Source organism: Equus quagga, chromosome 9, assembly GCF_021613505.1.
Source record: "Equus quagga isolate Etosha38 chromosome 9, UCLA_HA_Equagga_1.0, whole genome shotgun sequence".
In the NCBI taxonomy this organism is placed as follows: Eukaryota; Metazoa; Chordata; class Mammalia; order Perissodactyla; family Equidae; genus Equus; species Equus quagga.
In genome coordinates, this window is record NC_060275.1 from 59,431,830 (window position 1) to 59,455,379 (window position 23,550).

A 23,550-nucleotide genomic window follows, 5' to 3' on the forward strand; every position below is an offset into this window, starting at 1 on the left:
CTTGATGCATAAAAGCACCTACATCACTTTGAGAGATGATGGACCTTCTTGCAATCCAGAGTTTATTTCAAGACTTTCAAAAGCCATGTGCATAAACAAGAAGAAGCAAAACTTGTGACCTTTGCTCATTTATGAAGCATTTTCACATACATATTATTAAATTCTTATGCAATCTTGAATTTACTGTTATCATCAATTTACAAATGAGGAGTCAGAGGCTCAGAGAATTTAAATGACTTGTGTAGGTACAGCTAATCAATACAGCTAATCAATGAGAAAGCCAGAAAATTGTTTAAACATAAAATTGAAATCTATCATATTTTTTAAATTCATTTTGTTTTGAAAAATTTCAAGCATAAGAAAAGTACAGAGAAGAATATAATGCGATCTACTCATTACCTCAATTTAACAATTAATATTCAACACATTTGCTTCATCTTTTTCTGGAAAATTTTCTGTTATAGACATGTCATTTCATCTTTAAATACTTAGAATGTGCCTCTGAGAAAAAAGGACATTTTCTTACGTAACTATAGTAGTGCTGTCACACCAAAGCTAACTAGCAGTCACTCCCCTCTCATCAGCTGACACCAGCCTGTATTCAACTGTGCCCAGTTGCACCAAATTACCTTTGACAGCTGGTTTATTCAAACCAATCTCCAATTGACCTTACACCTTACATTTGGTTGTTTAAAAAAACTAAAATTTTCTTTTAATCTAGAACAGTACGCCTCTTCCCCTGCTTTTAATCTTGACATTGACTTATTGAAGTGGTCTGCTGGCCTGTTTAATCTCCCGCTTTCTAGAATTCTCTGTTTTTGTGAGATGCTGTTTAACTTGCTCCTCTATCCCCCGTATTTTCAGTCAACTGGAAGTTAGATGTCAAAACTTGATGACGTTCAGGTTAACCATGTTCTCGCTCTGCTCCATCACCCTGGAGTCTCTGCAGAGAAATCTTACCTGTAATAATTAGCCATTTAGCTTTGTCAGTGCCTTTTTGTTTTGGGAAGTTGAGAAGCCGGGAAATACATTGTTAACGAAGACTTTGGGCATGCTGTGGCAGGCTGTAGTGCTTATGATTCTCATCCAAAGGGCTCTCTGCCTCTTGTTGCATCATCTAAAAGGCCAAATAACCTACTGACTATTTGAAGACAACTCGTATCCTATCACTTTCTGTAATAAAGGAATAAGGCTCCACTTATGAGAATGAAAAAGAAAGTGCTACTAATCTGCCAGCAAAAGGAACTTTGGTCCTTTTTCCAAACCCTCATGGTGGTCTGCACGGCTGCAGGCTGGAGCTTTGGACTGGCCCCTTCAGTGACCAACAGCTGCTTGAGTTAAAGAAACATCTGTGGCTACTCTAGCACGAGCGCCGGGAGGGTGTGGCTCTGTGTTCTGGCTTGATTATAACTAGTCTCCAATCTGCTGAGTTGACCACTATTACAAAAGAATTTATGAAAAAGATGTGATTTCTGAGACTTAAGGATTTAGACCTTCACATCTTTCTCCTTAACTGTACCTCTACAGATATTTTCTTTTCTATGGAAATAAATTGTACTTTTACTTCTAAACTTGGAGTCAGCATGAGATGCAAGATTTCATTCCATGCTGAATTCAAGGGACATTTTTTTGTTTCAAATATCAGGGTGGGGAGGCAGTGGTGGAATATGCCACAGGAGAGAAAATTATTAGGTACTTCTTGCGATCAATTGCAAATTCCTCTTGATAACGATTGCTTAAAAGCATTAGATTTGAGGGTGTTTGGTTCAATTCAATAAAGTTGAGCTCCTACTGAGTGCAAGGTCTTTTGTCAGGGGCTTTGTGAAGACTGCAAAGAGGGCTTTAATTTTGTAGTAATGCCAAGCTGATTCATTGCAAAAAGCAAGGGTGAAGATGAAATAAGCTAACGTGTGTAGGAGCCCAGCACTGCATGCAGCGTGCTCCAGGTGCGGGAAGTTCTGCAAAATGGCGTCACGTGTTTGCTGCCTTAGCGCTGAGGAAGCAGTTTCCAGGCCCTGTCACAACTTTGCGTTTCCTCCGGCTCTCAAAACACCTGATGTTTCGAAGGTCACACTAATGGAGGCTGCAATCACTGGACCCCGCATAGCATAAGCTAAGAGCCCCAGCAGTGGGTCTCATGGGGTGGCTCATCATCAGTAGAAGAGAGAGAAGAGGACCCCTAGATCCACAAAGTCCCTGGAGTTCCCGGCACGTGGTCCCAACGACAGGGAGGTGAGTTAGCCTGGTCCCTAGTTTACAAAAGAAACATTTTAAGACCCTTTTGTAAGCTCTGCGCCTGGCAGATAATGAGCCCATAGTAATTGTTTTCTAAATTAATGAATAAGTGAGTTAAGGTCACACAGAGATAAGGTTAGGTCCCAACTACTCTTTTAACCCCACACATCACATGCTCTGTGTTTGTTATATGTGGGCAGATCAGTAGGTTGCTTCTTTTATTTAAACAGCAAACAGACCAGTCCCATTCCTGAGCTGTAGGACTCCAAGGACAGGCTTTTTTTGGGGGTGTGAGGGCCGGGGGAGAAGATTAGCCCTGAGCTAACTGCTGCCAATCCTCCTCTTTTTTTGCTGAGGAAGACTGGCCCTGAGCTAACATCCGTGCCCATCTTCCTCTACTTTATATGTGGGACACCTACCACAGCATGGCGTGCCAAGTGGTGCCACGTCCGCACCCGTGATCGGAACTGGCGAACCCCGGGCCACCAAAGCAGAACGTGCACACTTAACCACTGCGCCACTAGGTTGGCCCCTCAAGGACAGGCTTTTAATCAAAGACAAGACAAGCACCTTGGCACTTCCCAGGGACTTTTCTCCCCACTGACTTAAGAACAGACCCCACAAGTGATTTGATTCCGTTCAGATAGTGTGTGTCACACACTTGAACCTTACCAGAAAAGATCAGTATTGTTGTTCTTTAAGTTTGTAAAAACAGAGATTTCTTTATCCTCCCCTGCAAGGAAGGAGAGAGGATCAGAAAAGCCATATCCTACATGTCACCTCGGCATTCCCAAAGCTACAGATGCTTTTTAGATTTGTAATTCAGTGTCTCTTAATTGCTATCTTTTTTATCTGCTTTGCATTCTGAATGTAATGCCGTAAAAGCTGCTACTTAGGGAAGGAGAAGGGAGTGGCCATGTTGCCCTGATCAGACCCACAGCCTCTCTCCAGCCTTGACTTGTGGGCTGCTTAGCATGGTCTTAAGAGATTCTGAACAGGGACCTCTTGGTTTATTGCTCCTTTTTCTTTCAATCCAAAGGCGTCTTCTGTAGAAACAATCGTATATTTTTATACGTGAAATTCTGAAAATCTCCCTCAAAGTGCCACCCCTTCTATTTTGTAAACTTTTTTTAAATTGAGCTCATAATAGTTTACAGCATTGTGAAGTTTTAGTTGTACATTATTATTTGTCAGTTACCATATAAGTGTGCCCCTTCACCCTTTGTGCCCAGCCCCCAACCCCCTTCTCCTAGTAGCCACTGAAATATCCTTTGTGTGTTTGTTTGTCTTCCACCTATGAGTGGAATCATATGGTGTTTATCTTTCTCTGTCTGACTTATTCCACTTAACATCGTACCCTCAAGGTCCATCCATGTTGTTGCCAATGGAAGATTTTGTCTTTTTTATGGCTGAGTAGTATTCCGTTGTATGTATATACACCACATCTTCTTTATCCAGTCATCAGTCAGTGGGCAGTTGGGTTGCTTCCACATCTTAGCTATTGTGAATAATGCTGCAATGAACATGGGGGTGCATAAGTCTCTTTGAATTGTTGATTTCAAGTTCTTTGGCTAAATACCCAGTAGTGGGATAGCTGGGTCATATGGTGTTTCTGTTTTTAATTTTTTGAGAAATCTCCGTACTGTTTTCCATAGTGGCTGAACCCATTTGCATTCCCACCAGCAGTATATGAGGGTTCCCTTTTCTCCACAACCTCTCCAACATTTGCTATTTTTTGTTTTGGTGATTATACCCGTTCTAACGGGTATAAGGTGATGTCTCAGTGTAATTTTGATTTGCGTTTCCCCGATGATTAGTGATATTGAACATCTTTTCATGTGCTTATTGGCCATCTGTATATCTTCTTTGGAAAAATGTCTGTTCGTATCCCCTGCTCATTTTTTTGATAGGTTGTTTATTTTTGTGTTGTTGAGTCGTGTCACTTCTTTATATAGAATGGAGATTAACCTCTTGTTGGATATATGATTTGCAGCTATTTTTTCCCAGTTGGTGGGTTGTCTTTTTTTTGTTTTGATCCTGGTTTCCTTTGCCTTGTAGAAGCTCTTTATTCTGATGAAGTCCCACATGTTTATTTTTTCTTTTGTTTCACTTGTCCAAGTAGACATTATATTCGAAAAGATCCTTTTAAGAGTGTACTGCCTATATTTTCTTCTAGAAGTTTTATGGTTTCAGGTCTTACCTTCAAGTCTTTGATCCATTTTGAGTTTATTTTTATTTATTTACTTTTCTTATTTTTTATTGCGGTAACATTTGTTTATAACATTATGTAAATTTCAGGTGTACATCGTTATATATTTCCATTCTTGTGTCAATTACATCATGTTCACCACCCAAAGACTAATTACTATCCATTACCACACACATGTGCCTAACCATCCCTCTTGCCTGGCTCCCTCTGCACTTCCCTTCTGGTAACCACTAATCCAATCTCTGTGGCTATGTGTTTGTTTGTTGTTTTTATCTTCTACTTATGAGTGAGATCATATGGTATTTGACTTTCTCCGTCTGACTTATTTCACTTAGCACAATACCCTCAAGGTCCATCCGTGTTGTCATAAATGGCCAGATTTCTTGGTTTCTTGTGGCTGAGTAGTATTCCATTTTGTATCTATACCACACCTTCTTTATCCATTCCTCCCTTTATGGGCACCTAGGTTGCTTCCAAGTCTCGGCTATTGTGAATAATGCTGCAGTGAACATAGGGGTATATGTATATTTATGCATTCATGTTATCATGTTCTTTGGATAAATACCCAGCAGTGGAATAGCTGGATTGTATGGCCATTCTAGTCTTAATTTTTTTGAGGAATCTCCATACTGTTTTCCACAGTGGCTGCACTGGTTTGCACTCCCACCAGCAGTGTATGAGAGTTCCCTTCTCACCACATCCTCTCCAACACTTGTTTCCTGTCTTGTTAATTATAGCCATTCTGATGGGCGTGAGGTGATATCTCATTGTAGTTTTGATTTGCGTTTCCCTGATAGTTAATTATGTTGAACATCCTTTCATGTGCCTGTTGGCCATCTGTGTATATCCTTTGGAGAAATATCTATTCAGATCTTTTGCCCATTTTTCAATTGGGCTGTTAGTTTTTTTGTTGTTGAGATGTATGAGTTCTTTATATGCTTTGGATGTTAAGCCCTTATCAGAAACATGGTTTGCAAATATCTTCTCCCAATTGTTAGGTTGTCTTTTCATTTGGTTGATGGTTTCCTTTGCTGTGTGGAAGCTTTTTAGTTTGATGCAGTCCCATTGTTTATTTTTTCTATTGTTTCCTTTGACAGGTCAGACATGGTACTTGAAAATATGCTGCTAAGACCGATGTTGAAGAGCGTACTGCCTGTTTTCTCCTAGAAGTTTAATGGTTCCAGGTCCTACATTCAAGTCTTTAATCCTTTTTGAGTTTATTTCTGGATATGGTGAAAGATAGTGGTCTACTTTCATTCTTTTGCATGTGGCTGTCCAGTTTTCCCAACACTGTTTATTGAAGAGACTTTGCTTTCTCCATCGTATGTTCTTAGCACCTCTGTCGAAGATTAGCTGTCTGTGTGGACAGTCTGTGTGGATTAGATGTGTGGTTTTATTTCTGGGCTTTCAATTCTGTTCCATTTATCTGTGTGCCTATTTTTGTACCAGTACCATGCTGTTTTGATCACTATGGCTTTGTAATACATTTTGAAGTCAGGGAGTGTGATGCCTCCAGCTTTGTTGTTTTTTCTCAGGATTGCTTTAGCAATTCAGGGTCTTTTGTTGCCCCGTATGAATTCTAAGATTCTCTGTTCTATTTCTGTGAAGAATGTCATTGGGATTCTGATTGGGATTGCGTTGAAGCTGTAGATTGCTTGTGTAGTATGGACGTTTTAACTCTGTTTATTCTTTCAATCCATGTGCATAGAATATCTTTCCTTTCTTTACGTCATTATTGATTTCTTTCTATAATGTCTTATAGCGTTCATTGTATAGGTCTTTCACCTCCTCGGTTAAATTCATTCCTAGATATTTTATTCTTTCTGTTATGATTGTAAATGGGATTGTATAAACTTTTTCACTGCAGTGTAATATGTGTTCTATTTAAGAAGAGGAAATATGAAAATTTGAAAAGAAGCAACTGTTATTAATGCAAATCTGTGAGGTTGGTACATGCTTCTACCACAAGCTTTGTGTATATCAACTGTCCTCAGAGTGTGGCCTCTAGACCAGCAGGATCAGCATAGGCCAAGTGCACATTCTCAGACCCCACCCCAGAACTGCTGAATCGGAAGCTTTGGAGTGGGGCCCAGCTACCTGTGCTTTGAAAAGCCCTCCAGGAGATTCTGAAGCAAGCTACAGTTCGAGAACCGCCAATAGAAGATGATGCAACTCGCTCAGCAGGCAGCTAAACTCCCTAACTGAGAGGGTTGATTGAATTCATAGTAAACTAAAGCATGTCAGTTATATAATTTTCTCATTATGATACTTGTTGAAATACATTATGTCCTTAAATAAATATCATCTCTTTAGTCAACAAATACAATTTAAATAAGTCTGCTACAGAAATAGTTCACACATTCTTGTGCTTATCTTCTGGACAAGGGCAGACAGGATAGAATAGTTAGTGGCAGAGTGGCCAGCAGATGCAGGGCTGGACATGGAAACGCAAGCCCATGAGCGGTGACGATTCGGGCCTGTTCACTAAGTGGCCAGACCTGCAGACAATCGCCAGGTGTGCTGTTTCAATAAACTTTTCACAATAGGCTGAGACGCTGAGCAGTGGTCATAAATGAATCGAAATGTGTTTCTAGGGAATCTGTTCGTCCAGCTAAACCAGGTTTCCCTAGAGGCAAGTTTATAGCCAGGCAAAGAACTTCGACCTCAGCAAATTCCACTGTTTCTTTAAGTTAGCTTACACAGAAATGTTTATGTAAATGAAAAGTGGAAAAAATCATGCTAAAACAATATATGTACAAATGGATCCGTGTACATTAAACACAGATTGAAAGTAAGTTAGAAATGATGACGATTATTTAAATTTCAAAATTATGAGGTCCTTTTTTTCTTCAACGTTGCCTGTGTACCTACTTTAAAATAAATTATCTACTTTATAACTTCTGACGAGTCGGAAGGACTGGCTGCCAACTGCCACCAACCACTCACACGGCCTAATCTCTGTTTCTCCCGTTCAAAGCTTCAGGCCATCATTGGCAGATTGAAGCTCGTGCCAGCCCTTTGATTTCACAGGACTTTTGTTTTTAAAGATTGAGCCTGAGCTAACATCTGTTGCCAATCTTCCTCTTTTTTTCTTCTCCCCAAAGCCCCCCAGTACATAGATGTATATTCTAGTTGTAGCTCCTTCTAGTTCTGCTATGTGGGATGCCACCTCAGCATGGCCTGATGAGCAGTGCTAGGTCCGTGCCCAGGATCTGAACCAGTGAAAGCTTGGGCTGCTGAAGTGGAGCGCTTGAACTTAACCACTCGGCCACGGGGCCTGCACCCCTCACAAGACTGTTTTGATTAACTACTGAGATAACTTACAAAGGGACTTTATAAACCATAAAATGAAAAAAAAAGATTATTTTATTGGGTATCTGGCAGTTCTGGACCCAGGCAGTCATAGTTATCAAATGTCCTTTGTAGGTGGTGCCCAGTGGTAGCTAATGAGGACACAGGACAGCAACCAAACCGTGGTCTTACTGACCAGGTTGCAAGCCCGTGTCCTGGGTGGTGCTGTGAAGCCAGTACTGGGGAGGCGGCAGGAACGGAAGCAAATGAATATGAAACCAACCTTTATTGAGCGCTTACCTCGTGTCCGGTGCTATGTAACTCTTTGCATAAACCAGGTTGTCTGATTATCACAGCAGCCCTGATATCAGTATCATTCCCACCATGCAGATGAGGGAGATAAAGCTCATGAGTGACTCTTTAAATAAGTGGGAGGTGTGACGGAAAATGGCATCTGTATCCTTCCCGGCTGCCCAGTTCTGCTTTAGGTCAGCTGAGTGTGCCCAGACAGCACACTGCACATCTGACAAGACGAGATGTGCACCTGGCGACTGTCATGGGGGCCTGGAGGCCTTTTTTGTTCTCGTCCTCCTTGCTCATCTGAACTTGGCTTGGAGTCCTCAGTCACCCCCGTCGCCCTTGTTCAAAACGTCAGGTGACTGTGACTCCAAAATCTGCCTAACTTTTTGATACAGCTACAGCTCTCTTGACATCGAAGCTTGTAATTTGGGGAAACCCAAAAGATTGGTATCTTGAGAGTCGTTTTTGTTGGGAGAGGCAGAGAGATGCGACACTGTCCTTATGCCACCAGGCAACGCCCTCCTGGAGGAGTTACCAATTCCAGCTGCACTTTAGGACCTGGATAGTACGGCCAACAAGACCTTAGGCTAGTTACACGTGGTTTCTCAGCTTCAGCTTCCTCGTCTGTAAGACGGGGGCGACCACAGGCCGTGCCTCACTGACTGCTCCTTGCTGTACAGTTGTTTTGAATTTCAGGAGAACCTCATGAGAAGGCTGCCGGTTGAAGCACACGGAAGGCACTCAGTAAATGGCTTTCTGAAGGGATGAATGACACTTACACCGTAGGCCTGCTTCTCGGACATTTGCCTCCATCTGAGGCCAAGACTTCCTGAGAATAAATTGAGATAAAGATGAGAGTTTATTTGTCTGTCAGCATCTGGTGCTATTTGACAGGAAGAATGATGCTAAACCCTGCATAAGGATGAGTGGCGTCCTGGGCATGCTGGTCTGGATTGGTGTTTGGTGTTTCAGAGGCTGAGTCCAGAGGCCTGCAGAGACCCAAGATACAGCATCCTTGAGAGGTGCCTTACAAAGTCATGGAGACCAGCCAAAGCATCATCCATCCAGAGGTAAGTCAGGAAGGAAGACTCTAGGTACAAGCTGAGGGACGAAGACCAGGGAGGCCAGATGGCAGAGAAGCTTCAAGCAGAACATGGGAGCCTGGGCCTTTTCCATGCCCTGCTTTCATGTGGTGGGATCCTAAAGCCTCCAGCCTACTACTGCTCCTAAACGAGCTAAATGCATGTAACACTTATGTGCTAACAGATGTTAGGTGCTCTACATGCTTTTTTTCTTTTGGTGTGGAAGATTGTCCCTGAGCTAACATCTGTGCCAATCTTCCTCTATTTTGTATGTGGGTTGCCACCACAGCATGGCTTGACAAGCAGTGCGTAGGTCCACACCCAGGATCTGAACCTGCAAACTCTGGGCTGCTGAAGTGGAGTATTTGAACTTAACTACTATGCCACCAGGCCCCTCTACATGCTTTTTCAGTTGGATCAGCTATCAGCAGCTCTATCCATCACTAAGATGGACTGCATCTGAATATAAGACTAGAGCTAATAAAAAAGACTTTTCCAACATGCCCTAACCATGTTGATGAGACCCCTTTCACCCATAACACCCTAGCTGTGTTCCAAGGATTGATCTCAGCATCTTTCATGTTTCTAGGGGAAGAAAAAGTCATACAGTGAAGTAGGACGCAGACATACACCCTAGACGTGATGAGACTTGTTACCATCTCCCATCTAGTTCCCCATTTAACTCCTTCTTAGCCTTGATTCAGTCAAGGCCCTTTTGGCCTTGGTATTTGTATGTGGCCCAGTTTTTCACCTTGGGGTCCCCCTTGAAGGCTCTGGTGTAGACCCCCCAAGACCTCCCAGTCTTGGATCACCTAAAGTAGTGTATTTGTCCCGGCTTGAATCCCAACCCTGGGCCAATCCACTGGCTAGTGCTGGGCCATAGGGAGCATTAAGATCTCTCAAAGAAACTCCTCGTTGCACTGTATCCTACTGGTGCATGAGGAAAATGCTTTGCCTCAGTCTGTGTTCCTTTCTCCTTTTACTTCCTTAGAAGTACCCCATCCTCACCCTGCCCACTGTAGTCAAATAAACATATAGACTACATATACATTTCAAAAATATAAAATAATTTTTTTATTGTGGCAAAATATACATAACATAAAATTTACAATTTTTATATATACAGTTCAGTGACATGAAGTACATTGTTGTGCAACCATCACCACCATCCATCTCCAGAACTTTTTCATCTTCCCAAACTGAAACTCTGTACCAATTAAACACTAACTCCCCATTCCTGCATCCCTCCCAGCCCCTGGCACCCACCATTCTACTTTCTGTCTCTATGAATTTGACTACTCCAGGAACCGCTTAGAAGTGGAATCACACAGTATTTGTCCTTTTGTGACTGGTTTATTTCACTTAGCATAATGTCCTCAACCTTCAACCATGCTGTAGCATGTGCCAGAATTTCTTTCCTTTTTAACGCCAAATAGTATTTCATGTATGTATAGACCACATTTTGTTTATCCGTTCATCCATCAGTGGACACTTGGGTTGATTCTACCTTTTTGCTACTGTAAATAATGCTGCTATGAATGTGGTTGTGTAAATATCTGTTTGAGTCCCTGCTTTCAGTTCTTTTGGGTATATATCCAGAAGTGGAATTGCTGGATTATATGGTAATTCTATGTTTAATTTTTTTGAGGAACCACCATACTGTTTTCCACAGCAACTGTACCATTTTTTTTCTCACCAGCAATGCACAAGTGTTCCAATTTCTCCACATCCTTGCACATGCTTGTTATTTTCTTTCTTTTTTAAATAATGGCCATCCTAATGGGTATAAAGTGGTATCTCACTGTGGTTTTGATTTGCATTTCCCTAATTATTACTGATATTGAGCATCTTTTCATGTACTTATTGGCCATCTGTATGTCTTCTTTGGAGAAATGTCTATTCAACTCCTTTGCCCATTAAGTATAAAAGACAATTTTTACTGTCATTCAAGGGAATTCATTTGTTATAGTTCTATAATTTATACAAAAAGTATTTTCATCTTACTACAGCTTAGTGTCCCTTATCAACCCACATTGATTTGGGAGATGTTGAGGAAAAATATAAAGAAACTGTAGATAAGTCATGTGACATGCATGTAAATAGGCATATACATACCATATTTATTCATTATGTTCATGTGAGCTGTGCACTAAATACATATAATGGCCAAACACCAAATGACCAAATCTTAAAAACAATATTCAGCCAAAGCTTGGAAAGCTTCAAATTCATTCAAAGCTAAAGCAGAAGCTGAATATCACCATCACAGATTAAGCCTCTGGAGTACATAAATAAATGTCGTGTTATCAAAAATTTAGTTAAGATTATAAGTTTACCCCTAAATATTTTATTTAGTAACCAATATTTTAAAGTTTGACATTACAGTATAGAAACAAAATTTGTTGAGATTATCTGTGAAATCACTTTTATAGTCACTCTACCACACATTCACAAGACTAAATTGTCACTAGCACATTGAACGATGGCATTAATCTTTTGTGCATAACAGAATATAATTCAGGAAAATGGTTTTCAGTACCATATTTTCTCGAAGGAATAGTGCACCTAGGAAAATCTCAAAAATACCTTATATTTTCAATTAACAAAAAATGATTATTTTTTATTTTGTTTTATTTTAATGTTTATGTTTAATGTTTAATGCTTTTTATTTTAATGTTTACTTTCTATGGGCTCAAATCCACATGGAATTGTTTTCTTGTAAGTGTTCTTGTAGCATCTATTTTTGAGTTTATTAGAAGGAACAAAATGTATTTGGGATGCCTAGTTTTCCCCTAATATTTCTTTTTTCCTACTGTTTATACACTTTAATATATCTATTTGGATTAAAGATGGTTCATTATGGATTTATTGTATGTTGTTTGGATTTTTTCCTCATGAAATTGAGATGGCAAAATTGACATTATGATTTTAATGTCACTGTCATGAGATGTAAAGAATTTTCAAACACCACTTTTTCTTTTTAAAGATTCTTATCCTAAAGTGAATGTGTAAAGACTTAAAACCAAATGGAATTCTTACAGATCATTTTGTTTAGTGATGGAATTGCGAGTACAACAAACAATTCTGAAAAGATTGGAATCATGATATAATCACTATTCTATTATCTTATGTTAATAGTTAAATTTTTATGAAAGTTTATTAGCCCCAAAAGCATATACTGTTCTTTCTAAAATTAACTATCTAAAACACTCCTTTGAAAATAACAAGCCATCCCTGATGGCCCAGCGGTTAAAGTTTGGCATGCCTGCTTTGGTGGCCCTGGCCTGGTTCCCTGGGGTGGAACCACACCACTCGTCTGTCAGTAGCCATGCTGTGGTGGCAGCTCACGTAGAAGAATCAGAACTTACAACTATACACAATTATGTACTGAGGGCTTTAAGGGAGGGAAAAAAGGAAGAAAAAAAAGGAGGAAGACTGGCAGTAGGTGTTAGCTTAGGGGGGAATCTTCTCCTGTGAACAAATAAATAAACAAATAAATGGCTTTCACAATATTCATTAATGTTGCAGCATTTATTCTGGCAACTATAAATTTACATAGAACTTTAATTGACAGAATTTCATTGTAGGAAGCACATAACGAGATTTTTCTCCAAGTTGTATTTAGAATGCTTAATTATATTTGAAAGAGTACCTTCAGATAATAATGACAAATCCATGCCACAGCTATTCCTATTATTGACATCGTCACACTGTTGGATGCAATGGGAGCCTGTGCACACACACTGTCACTGAGCAACACAGTCTCAGGATGCTAGAAATGACGTTGAAGTGAGAGCATTAGGCTTCTGGAGGCTAAAAAGCAGATTTGGGCTGAGCACTAAGGCTGAAGTCAAATGTCATTACATCCCTAATATATGTATTATTTATTTCTAAAATGGCAGAAAGCTAGAAATGAGAGCTCTGTGAGCCCGGTGAGCCCAGTCCACCCAAAGTACCATTAAATTGGGGGACTGCCATTTCCATTGACTGGAGAACAGTGACAGCTAAAAATAGAAAGCAATCGGAGGCAAAGTTAATTGGAATTCAGCTAGATCTACTAACATGACTCCTTACATCAGTAATTTTGCGTGCTCAGAACAGATGATAATTCAATGAGTTCTCTGTTGAGTTTACTTATTGAGTCCTTAGGATGTGCCAGCTACTGTCTCAGCACTTTACTTGTATCAACTCCTTCAATCTTTCACAGCAGTGAGAAAGGCACTTTTATTTTATTATTTCCACTTCAGAAATATAGGAACCCAATCCGAAAGAGGTGAAGCAATTGCTCAAAATCCACAGACACGGAGTGGCAAAGCCAGGATCCAGAGCGCAGGCCCTGCAGACTCGACCACACTGCCTGGGCGTGTGTGAGTCTTGGAGATGGAGGGGTTGTCTCATGACGGGCATCAAGGATTTCCTTTTTTCTCAGGTTTCAGGCTTGGAGACTTTCGCCAGTGCTTGCCACCCTGGTGGCCTGGAGGTGCAGGGAGAGATGAGAACCCTAAACTTGCAGCCAAGGGAAGGAGGGTTGAAGACTCAAAGGGGAGGGAAGGAACGAAGGGTAAGAGAGAAACGGTAGAAGGGCGCATGCTGATTCCTCACATTTGCCTAGGGAGATGCTAGGTTTACCTTGCTCATAGGAGAACACTTTGTTTCAAAACATAAAATAATTTATTATTAAATAAAGTAAGTCAGGTAAAATTTTCCTTTCCTCTTCCTCCTTTTTCTTGTTCTTCTTCCTCCTCTCCCTCCCTCCTCATTTCTCCCTAAAGATAATATAGAGAAAAATTCAGAGTATTGGAAATTTTTAAGTGCTAGTGCTGGGTTAGATTTTGTCGCCTGGGTTTTTCCAGAAAAGGCAAATTCTTTTTTTTCTCTTAATTTTTCTTAATTGTGGAAAAAAAGTCACAGTATTAAATTTACCATCTTAACCTTTTTTGTTTTTGTTTTTCAGGAAAGTTAGGCCTGAGCTAACTGCTGCCAATCCTCCTCTTTTTGCTGAGGAAGACTGGCCCTGAGCTAACATCCGTGCCCATCTTCCTCCACTTTATATGTGGGACGCCTACCACAGCATGGCTTGACAAGCGGTGCCATGTCCGCACCTGGGATCCGAACCAGTGAACCCCGGGCCGCTGAAGCAGAACGTGCACACTTAACCGCTGCGCCACCAGGCCAGCCCCATCTTAACCATTTTTAAGTGTACAGCTCTATAGTGTTAAGTATATTCACACTATTTACATGCTTAATAAACTTTTATAAAGTAAAAGTAAAACATACATACAGAAAAAAAATGCCCAAATCATAAGATACAGCATGAAAAATTATCACAGAGGGTTCACACGTTCGCAGCCTCCACTCAGGTTAAGAAGTGGAATGGTACTAACACCCTTCCACTTCTTGAGAAGCCCTGATCACCATCCACCATCCCCAGAGGGAACCTCTACACTGACTTCTAACACCAAAGATTCCTTCTGCCTGTTTTTAAATTTTGTACGGGTGGAATCGCACAGAATGTATTCTTCAGTGTTTGGCTTCTTCCAGTTAATGTCATGTCTATGAGAGTCATTCATTGAATAGTGTATCTCAGTAGTTCATTCATTTTCTTTGCTACATTGTTTTCCATAATATGAATAGACTAGAATTCTATTTTTCCATTCTAAATGTTGATGGACACTTGGATTTTTTCTAGTTTGGGTTTTTTACAAATAATGTCAATATTTACGTGACTTTTGGAGTTGGATTGCGGGCTCATGCGTTCTGCTGTGTTTGGCTTTGGTAAATACTGCCGCTTATTTTCTAAAGTAGTTGTACCAATTTACGTTCCCAAGAGCATTGTATGAAAGTTGTGTTGCTTTATGCGGTAGGCAGAATAATGCCTCCCCCCCCCAAAGACATTCATATCCTAATTCCCAGAACCTATGAATATGTTACTTTACACGGCAAAAGGGACTTGGCAGCTATGATTAAATTAAGGATCTTGACATAGAGAGATAGTCCTGGATTACAGAAGTGGGCCCATGGGGCCGGCCCGGTGGCCCAATGGTTAAGTTCGCACGCTCTGCTTTCGTGGCCCAGGATCTCACCAGTTTGAATTCTGGGTGTGGACATGGCACCATTCATCAAGCCATGCTGAGGCGGCATCCCACATGCCACAACTAGAAGGACTCACAACTGAAAATACACAACTATGTACTGGGAGGCTTTGGGAGAAAAAGGAAAAATAATATCTTTAAAAAAAAAAAAAAGCAGTGGGCCCAGTGTCATCACATGAGTCCTTAAATGTAGAAGAGAGAGGAAGAAGGGAGTTAGAGGGAGATGTGACTGTGGAGGGATGGTCATAGAGATGCAACACGGCTACTGTGAAGATGAAGGAAGAAGGACAAGAACAGAGGAACATGGCAATCGCTAGAAGCTAGAAAAGGCAAGGAAACGCATTCTCTTCTCCCCAGAAAGGAACGCAGCCCTGCTGAAACCTTGATATTAGCCCCTTGAGACCTGTGATGAACTTCAGACCCACAGAACTGTAAGATAATAAATTTGAGTTGCTTTAAGCCACTAATTTGTAATAATTGTTACAGCATCAATAGAAAATAATAGACTCTACATCCTCCACAACACTTGGTATTCTTTTAAATGTTTTGCTATTCCAGTGGGTGTGTTATGGTACCTCACCATGGTTTTAATTTATATTTCCCTGATGAGAAATGAGATTGAGCACCTTTTCATGTGTTTATTAGCCATGTGGATATGCTTTTTTATGAACTGTGTTCATTTATATTGCCCATTTTTATATGGTTTGTCCTTCTCTTATTGATTTGTAGTTCTTTGCATATTTTGAATAGAAACCCTTTTCAGTTATCTGTGTTGCAATTATCTTCCACTTTATGGCTTGTGTTTTGCCTCTCTCAATAGTGTGTTTGAATAGCAGAACTTCTGATACAGTCCACTTTATCTTTTTCCCTCATATGTGGTGTTAGTGTGTCTGTAGTGAAAGCATTTCCTACCCCAAGGCCAAGATATTTTCCTGTTATCTTTTGAAGCTTTATTGTTTTATATTTTACATTTGTATTTCAACCCCTCTGGAGTTGATTTTTGTATATAGAGTGAGGTAGGGATCCAGTTTCATTTTTTTCCACATATGGCATTCCAGCTGACCCAGCTTGGGCTTTCTCTCGCAGCTCAACAGTCCTACTTTTGTCTTTCTCTTCCTGTCATGTCTCCACTGCTCTCGTAAATCAGGCATCTGTATATGTGTGGGTCTGTTTCTGAACTCTTCATTTTATCAGTCTATTTGTTTATATTCACTCCAACACTACACTGTCTTAGTTATTGTAGCTTTGATATAAGTCTGGATATCCAATGGAGTAAGTTTCTCTCATTTTGTTGTTGTCTTTAAAATTATTGGCTATTCTTACCTTGGCCCTTTGCATTTCCACACAGACATTTAGAACATTTAGAATTAGATTGTTGATATCCACACATGCTAAAAAACTGCTCAGATTTTCATTGGGAATTAATTGAATGTATAAATCAATTTAGAAGACAAGTGACATCATGACATTGAATTTTCTAATCCATGCTCTTCATGTAGCCTTACATTTTACTTAAGAATTTAACAAATTAATTTATCTCAATAATTTTTCTACTTTTCTATAAAGGCCCTGCACACCTTTCATTACATTCATTCCTAGGATTTGAATTTAAAGGCTATTGTAAATAGCATTACATTTTATTATTTATTTATTGAAAGATTGGCACCTGAGCTAACATCTGTTGCCAATCTTTTTCTTCTTCTTCTTCTTCTTCTCCCCAAAGCCCCCCAGTACATAGTTGTATATTCTAGTTTTAGGTCCTTCTGGCTCTGCTGTGTGGGACGCCGCCTCAGCATGGCCTGACAAGTGGTGCTTTGTCTGTGCCCAGGATCCCAACTCGTGAAACCCCTGGCCACCAAAGCAGAGCGTGTGAGCTTAACCACTTGGCCATGGGGCTGGCCCCGGCATTAAATTTTAAAATCCTACGTATAATTATTGAGTGCTGATCTACTGATGTAGAATTGACCTTGTATCCAGTGATTTTGCTAAATTTACCTCTTAATTTTAATAGTTTATTTGTAGATTCTTGTATTTTCCACATATACAATCACATCATATGTGAATGAGAGCTTTGGAAGAGGCACATTTTATGTAGGAGGATGTGGAAAAATTGGAACGCTCATACATTACCAGTTGGAATATAAAATGGTGTGGCTGTTTCACGCAAAAGTTGGCAATTCCTCAAAATATTAAAGATAGAGTTACCATATGGTCCAGCAATTCCACTCCTAGGTACATACCCCAGAGAATTGAAAGCATACATCTACACAAAAATTTGTATATGAATGTTTACAGCAACACTATTCATAATAACTAAAAATTTGAAACACCCCAAAAGTCCAACTGATGAGTGGGTAAATAAAATGTTGCGTAAATGTACAATGAAGTACTTTTTATCAATTAACAGGAATGAAATACATGCTACAACATAGATGAAACTTGAAAACATTATGCTAAGTGAAAGAAGCCAGACAAAAAAGACCACATGTTGTATGAATCAATTTATATTTAATGTCCAGAACAGGCAAATCCATACAGAGAGAAAATAGATTAGTGGTTTCCTCGGGCTAGGGGTGTGTGTGGGCAGTAATGATGAATGACTAACAGGCATGTTTCTTTGGAGGGTGATGAAAATTTTCTCAAATTAGATGTGAGGATGGCGGCACAACTCTGAATATTCTAAAAACCAGTGATTTATATCTCAGTAAAGATGTTTAAAAATTTTTATGTAGGACTTTGAAAGTTTAAAGAAGGAGTTAAATACACACTAATGTTCTTTGGCATAATCTCTGAATTGGGGGATTTGGGGCAATTTTAATTTTTCTGTATACTTTTTTGGGTTTTTACAAAAACATGTATTTTTATAATAGGAAAAATCAAAAAGAATCAGTGTTACCAAGATGTAGAATCTCCTCCCCCTACCAACAGCAGCAACAACAACAAAACACAGAAAAAACAAGAACATGGTTTGAGGGAGAAATGAGTTGGCACCTGAGATCAAGATTATCTTATCTTGGGGCTGGCCCCGTGGCCGAGTGGTTAAGGTCACGTGCTCCGCTGCCGGTGGCCCAGTGTTTTGTTGGTTCGAATCCTGGGTGCGGACATGGCACTGCTCATCAAACCACGCTGAGGCAGCGTCCCACATGCCACAACTAGAAGGACCCACAACGAGGAATATACAACTATGTACTGGGGGGCTTTGGGGAGAAAAAGGAAAAAAATAAAATCTTTAAAAAATAAAAATAAAAAAATAAATAAAAGAAAAAGATTGTCTTAACTCTGGATGACTTGGCTTAAAACAGAGGAGTTAAATGATGGTAAACAGTTGCTAAGGAAGTGGAGGGCATTGGTGGGAAGAAAATACTAAGGCACGTGCTTGGGATTTTCACAGAATTCACACGAGCAAAATATTACACAAGAAAAACAATTTTTGCATCCATGGCCAGAATAAACTGAAAGCTATTAAACTCAAAGCTAGTTAGAAAGTTGCTAATATGGTTTTGAAGTGGTTAATACCTTGATCAGGATGTTAAGTGAGAAAAAAGTGAAAAGGTGACTCAAAATGTTTCAATGGGAAAATCAGCAGGAAATAGAGAGAGAAGCCTAATTGGAATTAAAGATGATACCAAGATTGTACATATAAAAGGACAGAGGCTTTCTTGATGCCAGATAAATTGACCATGGGACAATTTTGTTGGAAAAGTCATGAATGTGATGATATACAAAGGCTATTACCATTATTTAGAATCAGGATTCCAACGTTTAAATTCCAACTCCACTATTTCTTGCTGTCTTTTTGTCAAAATACTGAACCTCTTCGAGCTTTGGGTTGCTTTATTTTTAAAATGGAAATATCAATACTTACTTCACAGCATTGTTTTAAGGTTTGAATCAGAAAGTACACAAAAACATTTAGCATAATGCCTGGGACATATATCCGAAAAATGTTTCAAAAGATACCATACTACCATTGGGGGAAACTGGGTGAAGAGTACACTGGACCTCCCTGTACATGTTTTGCAACTTCCTGTACATTTTTTGCAACTTCCTGTGAATCTGTAATTATTTAAAAAAAGTTAAAAAATGTATTAGCTATCTAGCGTATGAATTATATTGTGTCATTGTGCTAATATTTTTCTTCCTAAATGAAGGAATCGAGGACCAGGAACACAAGCAATTTTGTTATGAGTTACACAGAAGTGAAATTAGACTGAAAGCAATTACTCTTGAATCATAGAACCATAGGCCAGTGGCAGTGTGAAAGGACCTTGGAATCAAGACACAGTCTAATGGTTTAATCACTAGGTTATCTGGGTTTGAATATGTGGTTTGCTTATGGCTTTTTCCTGGTTCAACTTGACTCATCCATTCAGATTCAGAATAATAAACGTTTCCTCAGTACAAACTCTGCCAGACGTTGGGGTAGGCTATTCCACCTTGCTTTAAATGTGATTGTAACTAATGCTTTCTGCTTTTTAAGAGAAAGGCATAAAGAAAATTAACATTGCCATTTTAATCCATTTAACGCTCACTATGTTCACATTGTAGTTTTTCTAATGAAGTTAAAATGCACAGAACAAATTGTATAGGATGTGGTGGAATAACTTGGCTGGAATAAGTACAAAATTTCTCAGTGGAGAATCCTTTTGGCTCCACTAATCTGGAGCACTGTGAAAAGCACTGGAGTACCTAACATGGTGGATAAGAAACAGAGGGTTTATTTTCCTTTATGCCCGGTGTACAGTGGTGGTTCTAACACCATGCACTGTTCCGTTCTGAACAAGCCTATGCTAAGAAACTTGCAGCCGCGGCCAGCTGTGGAACAGAGCTCATGTTCTGTTGCACCCTATGGGCAGCCTTCAACTCTTTTCAGTGGAGAAAAACCAGCCTGAATAGGGATAACTCTGGAAGGGGCTCAGTTTGTAGCTATTTTTCCCTCCGTTCTTTCATTCATTCTCTGTTTTCTTTTTTTCCTAGGATGGTGTGAGTAAATGTATCCTTAGCTGATGTGAAGAAAAAGAGATCCAGTGTCTTTGAAAAACAAAACTAAACTAGAAAGACCTAGGAAAGGCTAAGATTTCACATTCTGGAATGTCATCTTGACATGGAGCTTTAAAGGGGGCTAGAAGAAGTATAGAAAGGAGAGAAGAAAAATTTTAACAAATATTTACCTTTATACAACTTACCAAAATATGTATAGCAGCCTTTAGGTAAGAAATTGGCAAGTAATTAAAAAAAATAAAAGAGTAAAATATTTGTTTTTTCTTTTAATGATTGGCACCTGAGCTAACAACTGTTGCCAATCTTTTTTTTTCCCTGCTTTTTCTCCCCAAATCCCCCCAGTATACAGTTGTATATATATATTTTTTAGTTGTGGGTCCTTCTAGTTGTGGCATGTGGGACGCCACCTCAACATGGCCTGATGAGCAGTGCCATGTCCGGCCAGGATCCGAACCGGCAAAACCCCAGGCCAGCGAAGCCAAGCGCACGAACTCAACCACTTGGCCACGGGGCCGGCCCCATATTTGTTCTTTTTACTTGAGAATGGCAGTCTGTGAGGGACATCTCATCAACCTGGCTCAAAAAAACACAGAGGTGAGTGAAAACAAAAGTTAAAAATTTGTTTAAAAAAGCATTTTATCATATTTCTACATTTTCAGATTGATTCATTTTTCATTATTCAAAACAATAACTAACAGATCTGCCTTTTATATACTTTCAGCTTCAGGAATGATTATTCTGAAGAAAAAAGTAAATGGTTCAATTACTCATACAAAACTTAATAAATGTGATAGCATCAGGCAATGCCAGGTCAGTTTTTTGTTTATTAGCAATATTTTCCCCTTGATATTTATCACGTACGTTTGTGTTTGAAGAGCCAAATCCATCAGTTTCCACAGCTCCTTAGCTACTAATAAAAATTTTCACTATCATTTGGAAGAGAACTTTGAAAAATTCAGGTCTTAGTAGCCACATAATTGGATAATACTTTTTTTTTTTTGAGGAAGATTAGCCCTGAGCTAACATCTGCTGCCAATCGTCTTTTTTTTTTTTGCTGAGGAAAACTGGTCCTGAGCTAACATCCATGCCCATCTTCCTCTACTTTATATGTGGGACGCCTACCACAGCACGTCTTGTCAAGCAGTGCCATGTCTGCACCCGGGATCTGAACGGCCGAACCCTGGGCCACTGAAGCGGAATGTGCACTTAACTGCTGCGCCACTGGGCCAGGCCTGGATAATACTTTTTAAAAGACTGACTTATGACACTCTATTTTACAGATTTCAGTGGCAGAGCTGGTTGAGAATTCAGACTTTGTGTTGTGTTCTGACCACTAGACAATACACAGCTTCTAGCATCCAGAGGGTACATTGTAAGTGAAACCAGGGTAAGGATACATAGGATGATGATTGCTATTCTTTGTTTAAATATCATTTTTTATAAGGAGGGAACAGAGTTCATTTTATAGAGTCAATACTGGTTTAAAAACCATTTACCGTATCTTTGAGAAAGGAGAGAGAGAAAATCAAATGTCAGAAAACAGGTACTCGAGCTGAACCATGAATAAAGCAAGATATCCTCACTGAAATGTCTAAACACTGTACTGCCTAGAGGGACCTGCTGTAATGTGTAATGCAGGTAAGATAGCCAAAGGCACAGCTCTTGAACTATACGGACAAAACTACACAGACCCTCCTCCTTTGCTGCCTTCCCAGAGAAGAGGGAAATAAAACCCACTGAGGCCTAGCTACCAAAGGCAGAGTGAGCCATTCCACATCCCAGGCTAGCATTTGGTAATAAGCTCTACTTTATCACGAGCACTGAGAATTCTAAGACTGACTTACTGGGTAAATCAACCAGATAGCTTTCTTTGTCTTTCTATGTCCAGTGGCTGAGGCATGGTTGGCACGCTGTAGCTTTTGTGTTGTTGCGAGATCATCATTTAGTGTCAAGAGGCAAATCCTCTTCACTCTTCCTTCCTCCCACAATTGCTGAAGGGTAGGCATCAACAAGACGAGTATCTCAGACAAGCAAAACTGTGGGGAGTGAGTCAGTTGGGACTGGTTTCTGTTCACAGTTTGCGAATTTCTGATTCCGTGTATGTCTAGAGCTAGCGGCAGCTGAATTCACCTAAGGGCATTCTGCTAAGGGAAGGAGGGAAATACCACATGACAGTTTGACCCATAGTTTTAGTTATTCAATATTTGAGAAAACTAGACACCCCCCTAGCGTTATAGATTCCATTCCAATTATTATTACTCTAAGAAATGTAATATGTACACATCATACAATACGCGTTCCATCTCATGATATCTGAGAGGGCAGTTTTTGGAACGGCTATGTAGAACCTATATTACACAGAATTATGAATTTTAGAGGATCCAGTTCCTTAGACTGATTCTTCAAAGGCATTACACGCCAGTATAGTGTCCTTGGTTATGACTACAACCAGAAAGGACAAGCTAATTACCAATTTCGAATTCCCTCTCCCAGCCAAGAGACCAGACCGCCAGGGCGGCACGGCCCCGACGAGCCCTGGTGTGTTCTCCACCTCAGCAGATCACCCCTGCGGAGGCCTCGGGTGCGGCTGGAGGTGAAGGGGAGTCACCGAGACTGGACGGCGTGAGCCGGCGTCGGAACACCCGGCCGGGGCCCCGCTCTGCACTTGGAAGCTTGTGCTGATCACCTACCACCTGTAAAAAATGGGAATAAGAAAGCGATACAGAGGTCAGTTGAGCACCTCAAATGCTACCAAGATTATTTAAACACCAAAAACTAATCACAGACACCCTTCGTCAAGTACCTCCTAGAGATCAAGTACTGTGCGGGGTTCCTTCATTCCCCACTAACCCCAACAATCCTGAAAGGCAGGTACCGTCCTTCACCTGACGAACGGGTCCCCCGCCCAGGTGCACGGCAGCATCGAGACCGCGGCCAGGCCGGCCCACGCCCGCGCGGGAGCGCTCGGCGTCCGCTCAGCTCGGCACTGGCAGGCCTTGGGGGCAACGACCCGAGCCTGAGGCCGGAACGGGCCCGTGTGAAAGCGGGCCGAACGCAGGGCTGCGGCTCGACGACCGCGCCGCCGCCCGGGCTTTGTCACCAGCCGCTTCGCTAGGGCCCGGCGCGCGGGGAGGCGGCGCTTCCTCCCCGGAGGGTGGGCCCCCGGGCCGCCGCCGCCTCGGACCGCCGCCGCCGTACGTGCAGCCTGGGGAGGGGGCGCGGGGCGAGGCCGGTGACCCAATAAAGCGGCGGGCCGCGAGCCCCGCCCGCCCGGCGCCGGGCACACGCCGAGGGGCCCGGCGGGCGGCAGCCAGCGCGCCCCCGTCCGCGGCGCTCGGCG

The 23,550-nt window shown here is 40.9% G+C and overlaps 1 protein-coding gene across 1 annotated transcript in view; it reads right to left on the reverse strand.

Moving 5' to 3' along the window:
- Positions 1–21,374: 21,374 nt before the first annotated feature.
- Positions 21,375–23,550, reverse strand: part of LOC124244556 (translation initiation factor IF-2-like) — a 2,639-nt gene continuing 463 nt past the window's right edge. The window contains exons 2-3 of the mRNA XM_046671179.1: positions 23,096–23,543; positions 21,375–22,903 (exon numbers count right to left, since the gene is read on the reverse strand). Of these exons, the coding sequence (XP_046527135.1) occupies positions 22,897–22,903; positions 23,096–23,543 (455 nt within the window). The 3' untranslated portion in view covers positions 21,375–22,896. The remainder of the gene's footprint in view (positions 22,904–23,095; positions 23,544–23,550) is intronic.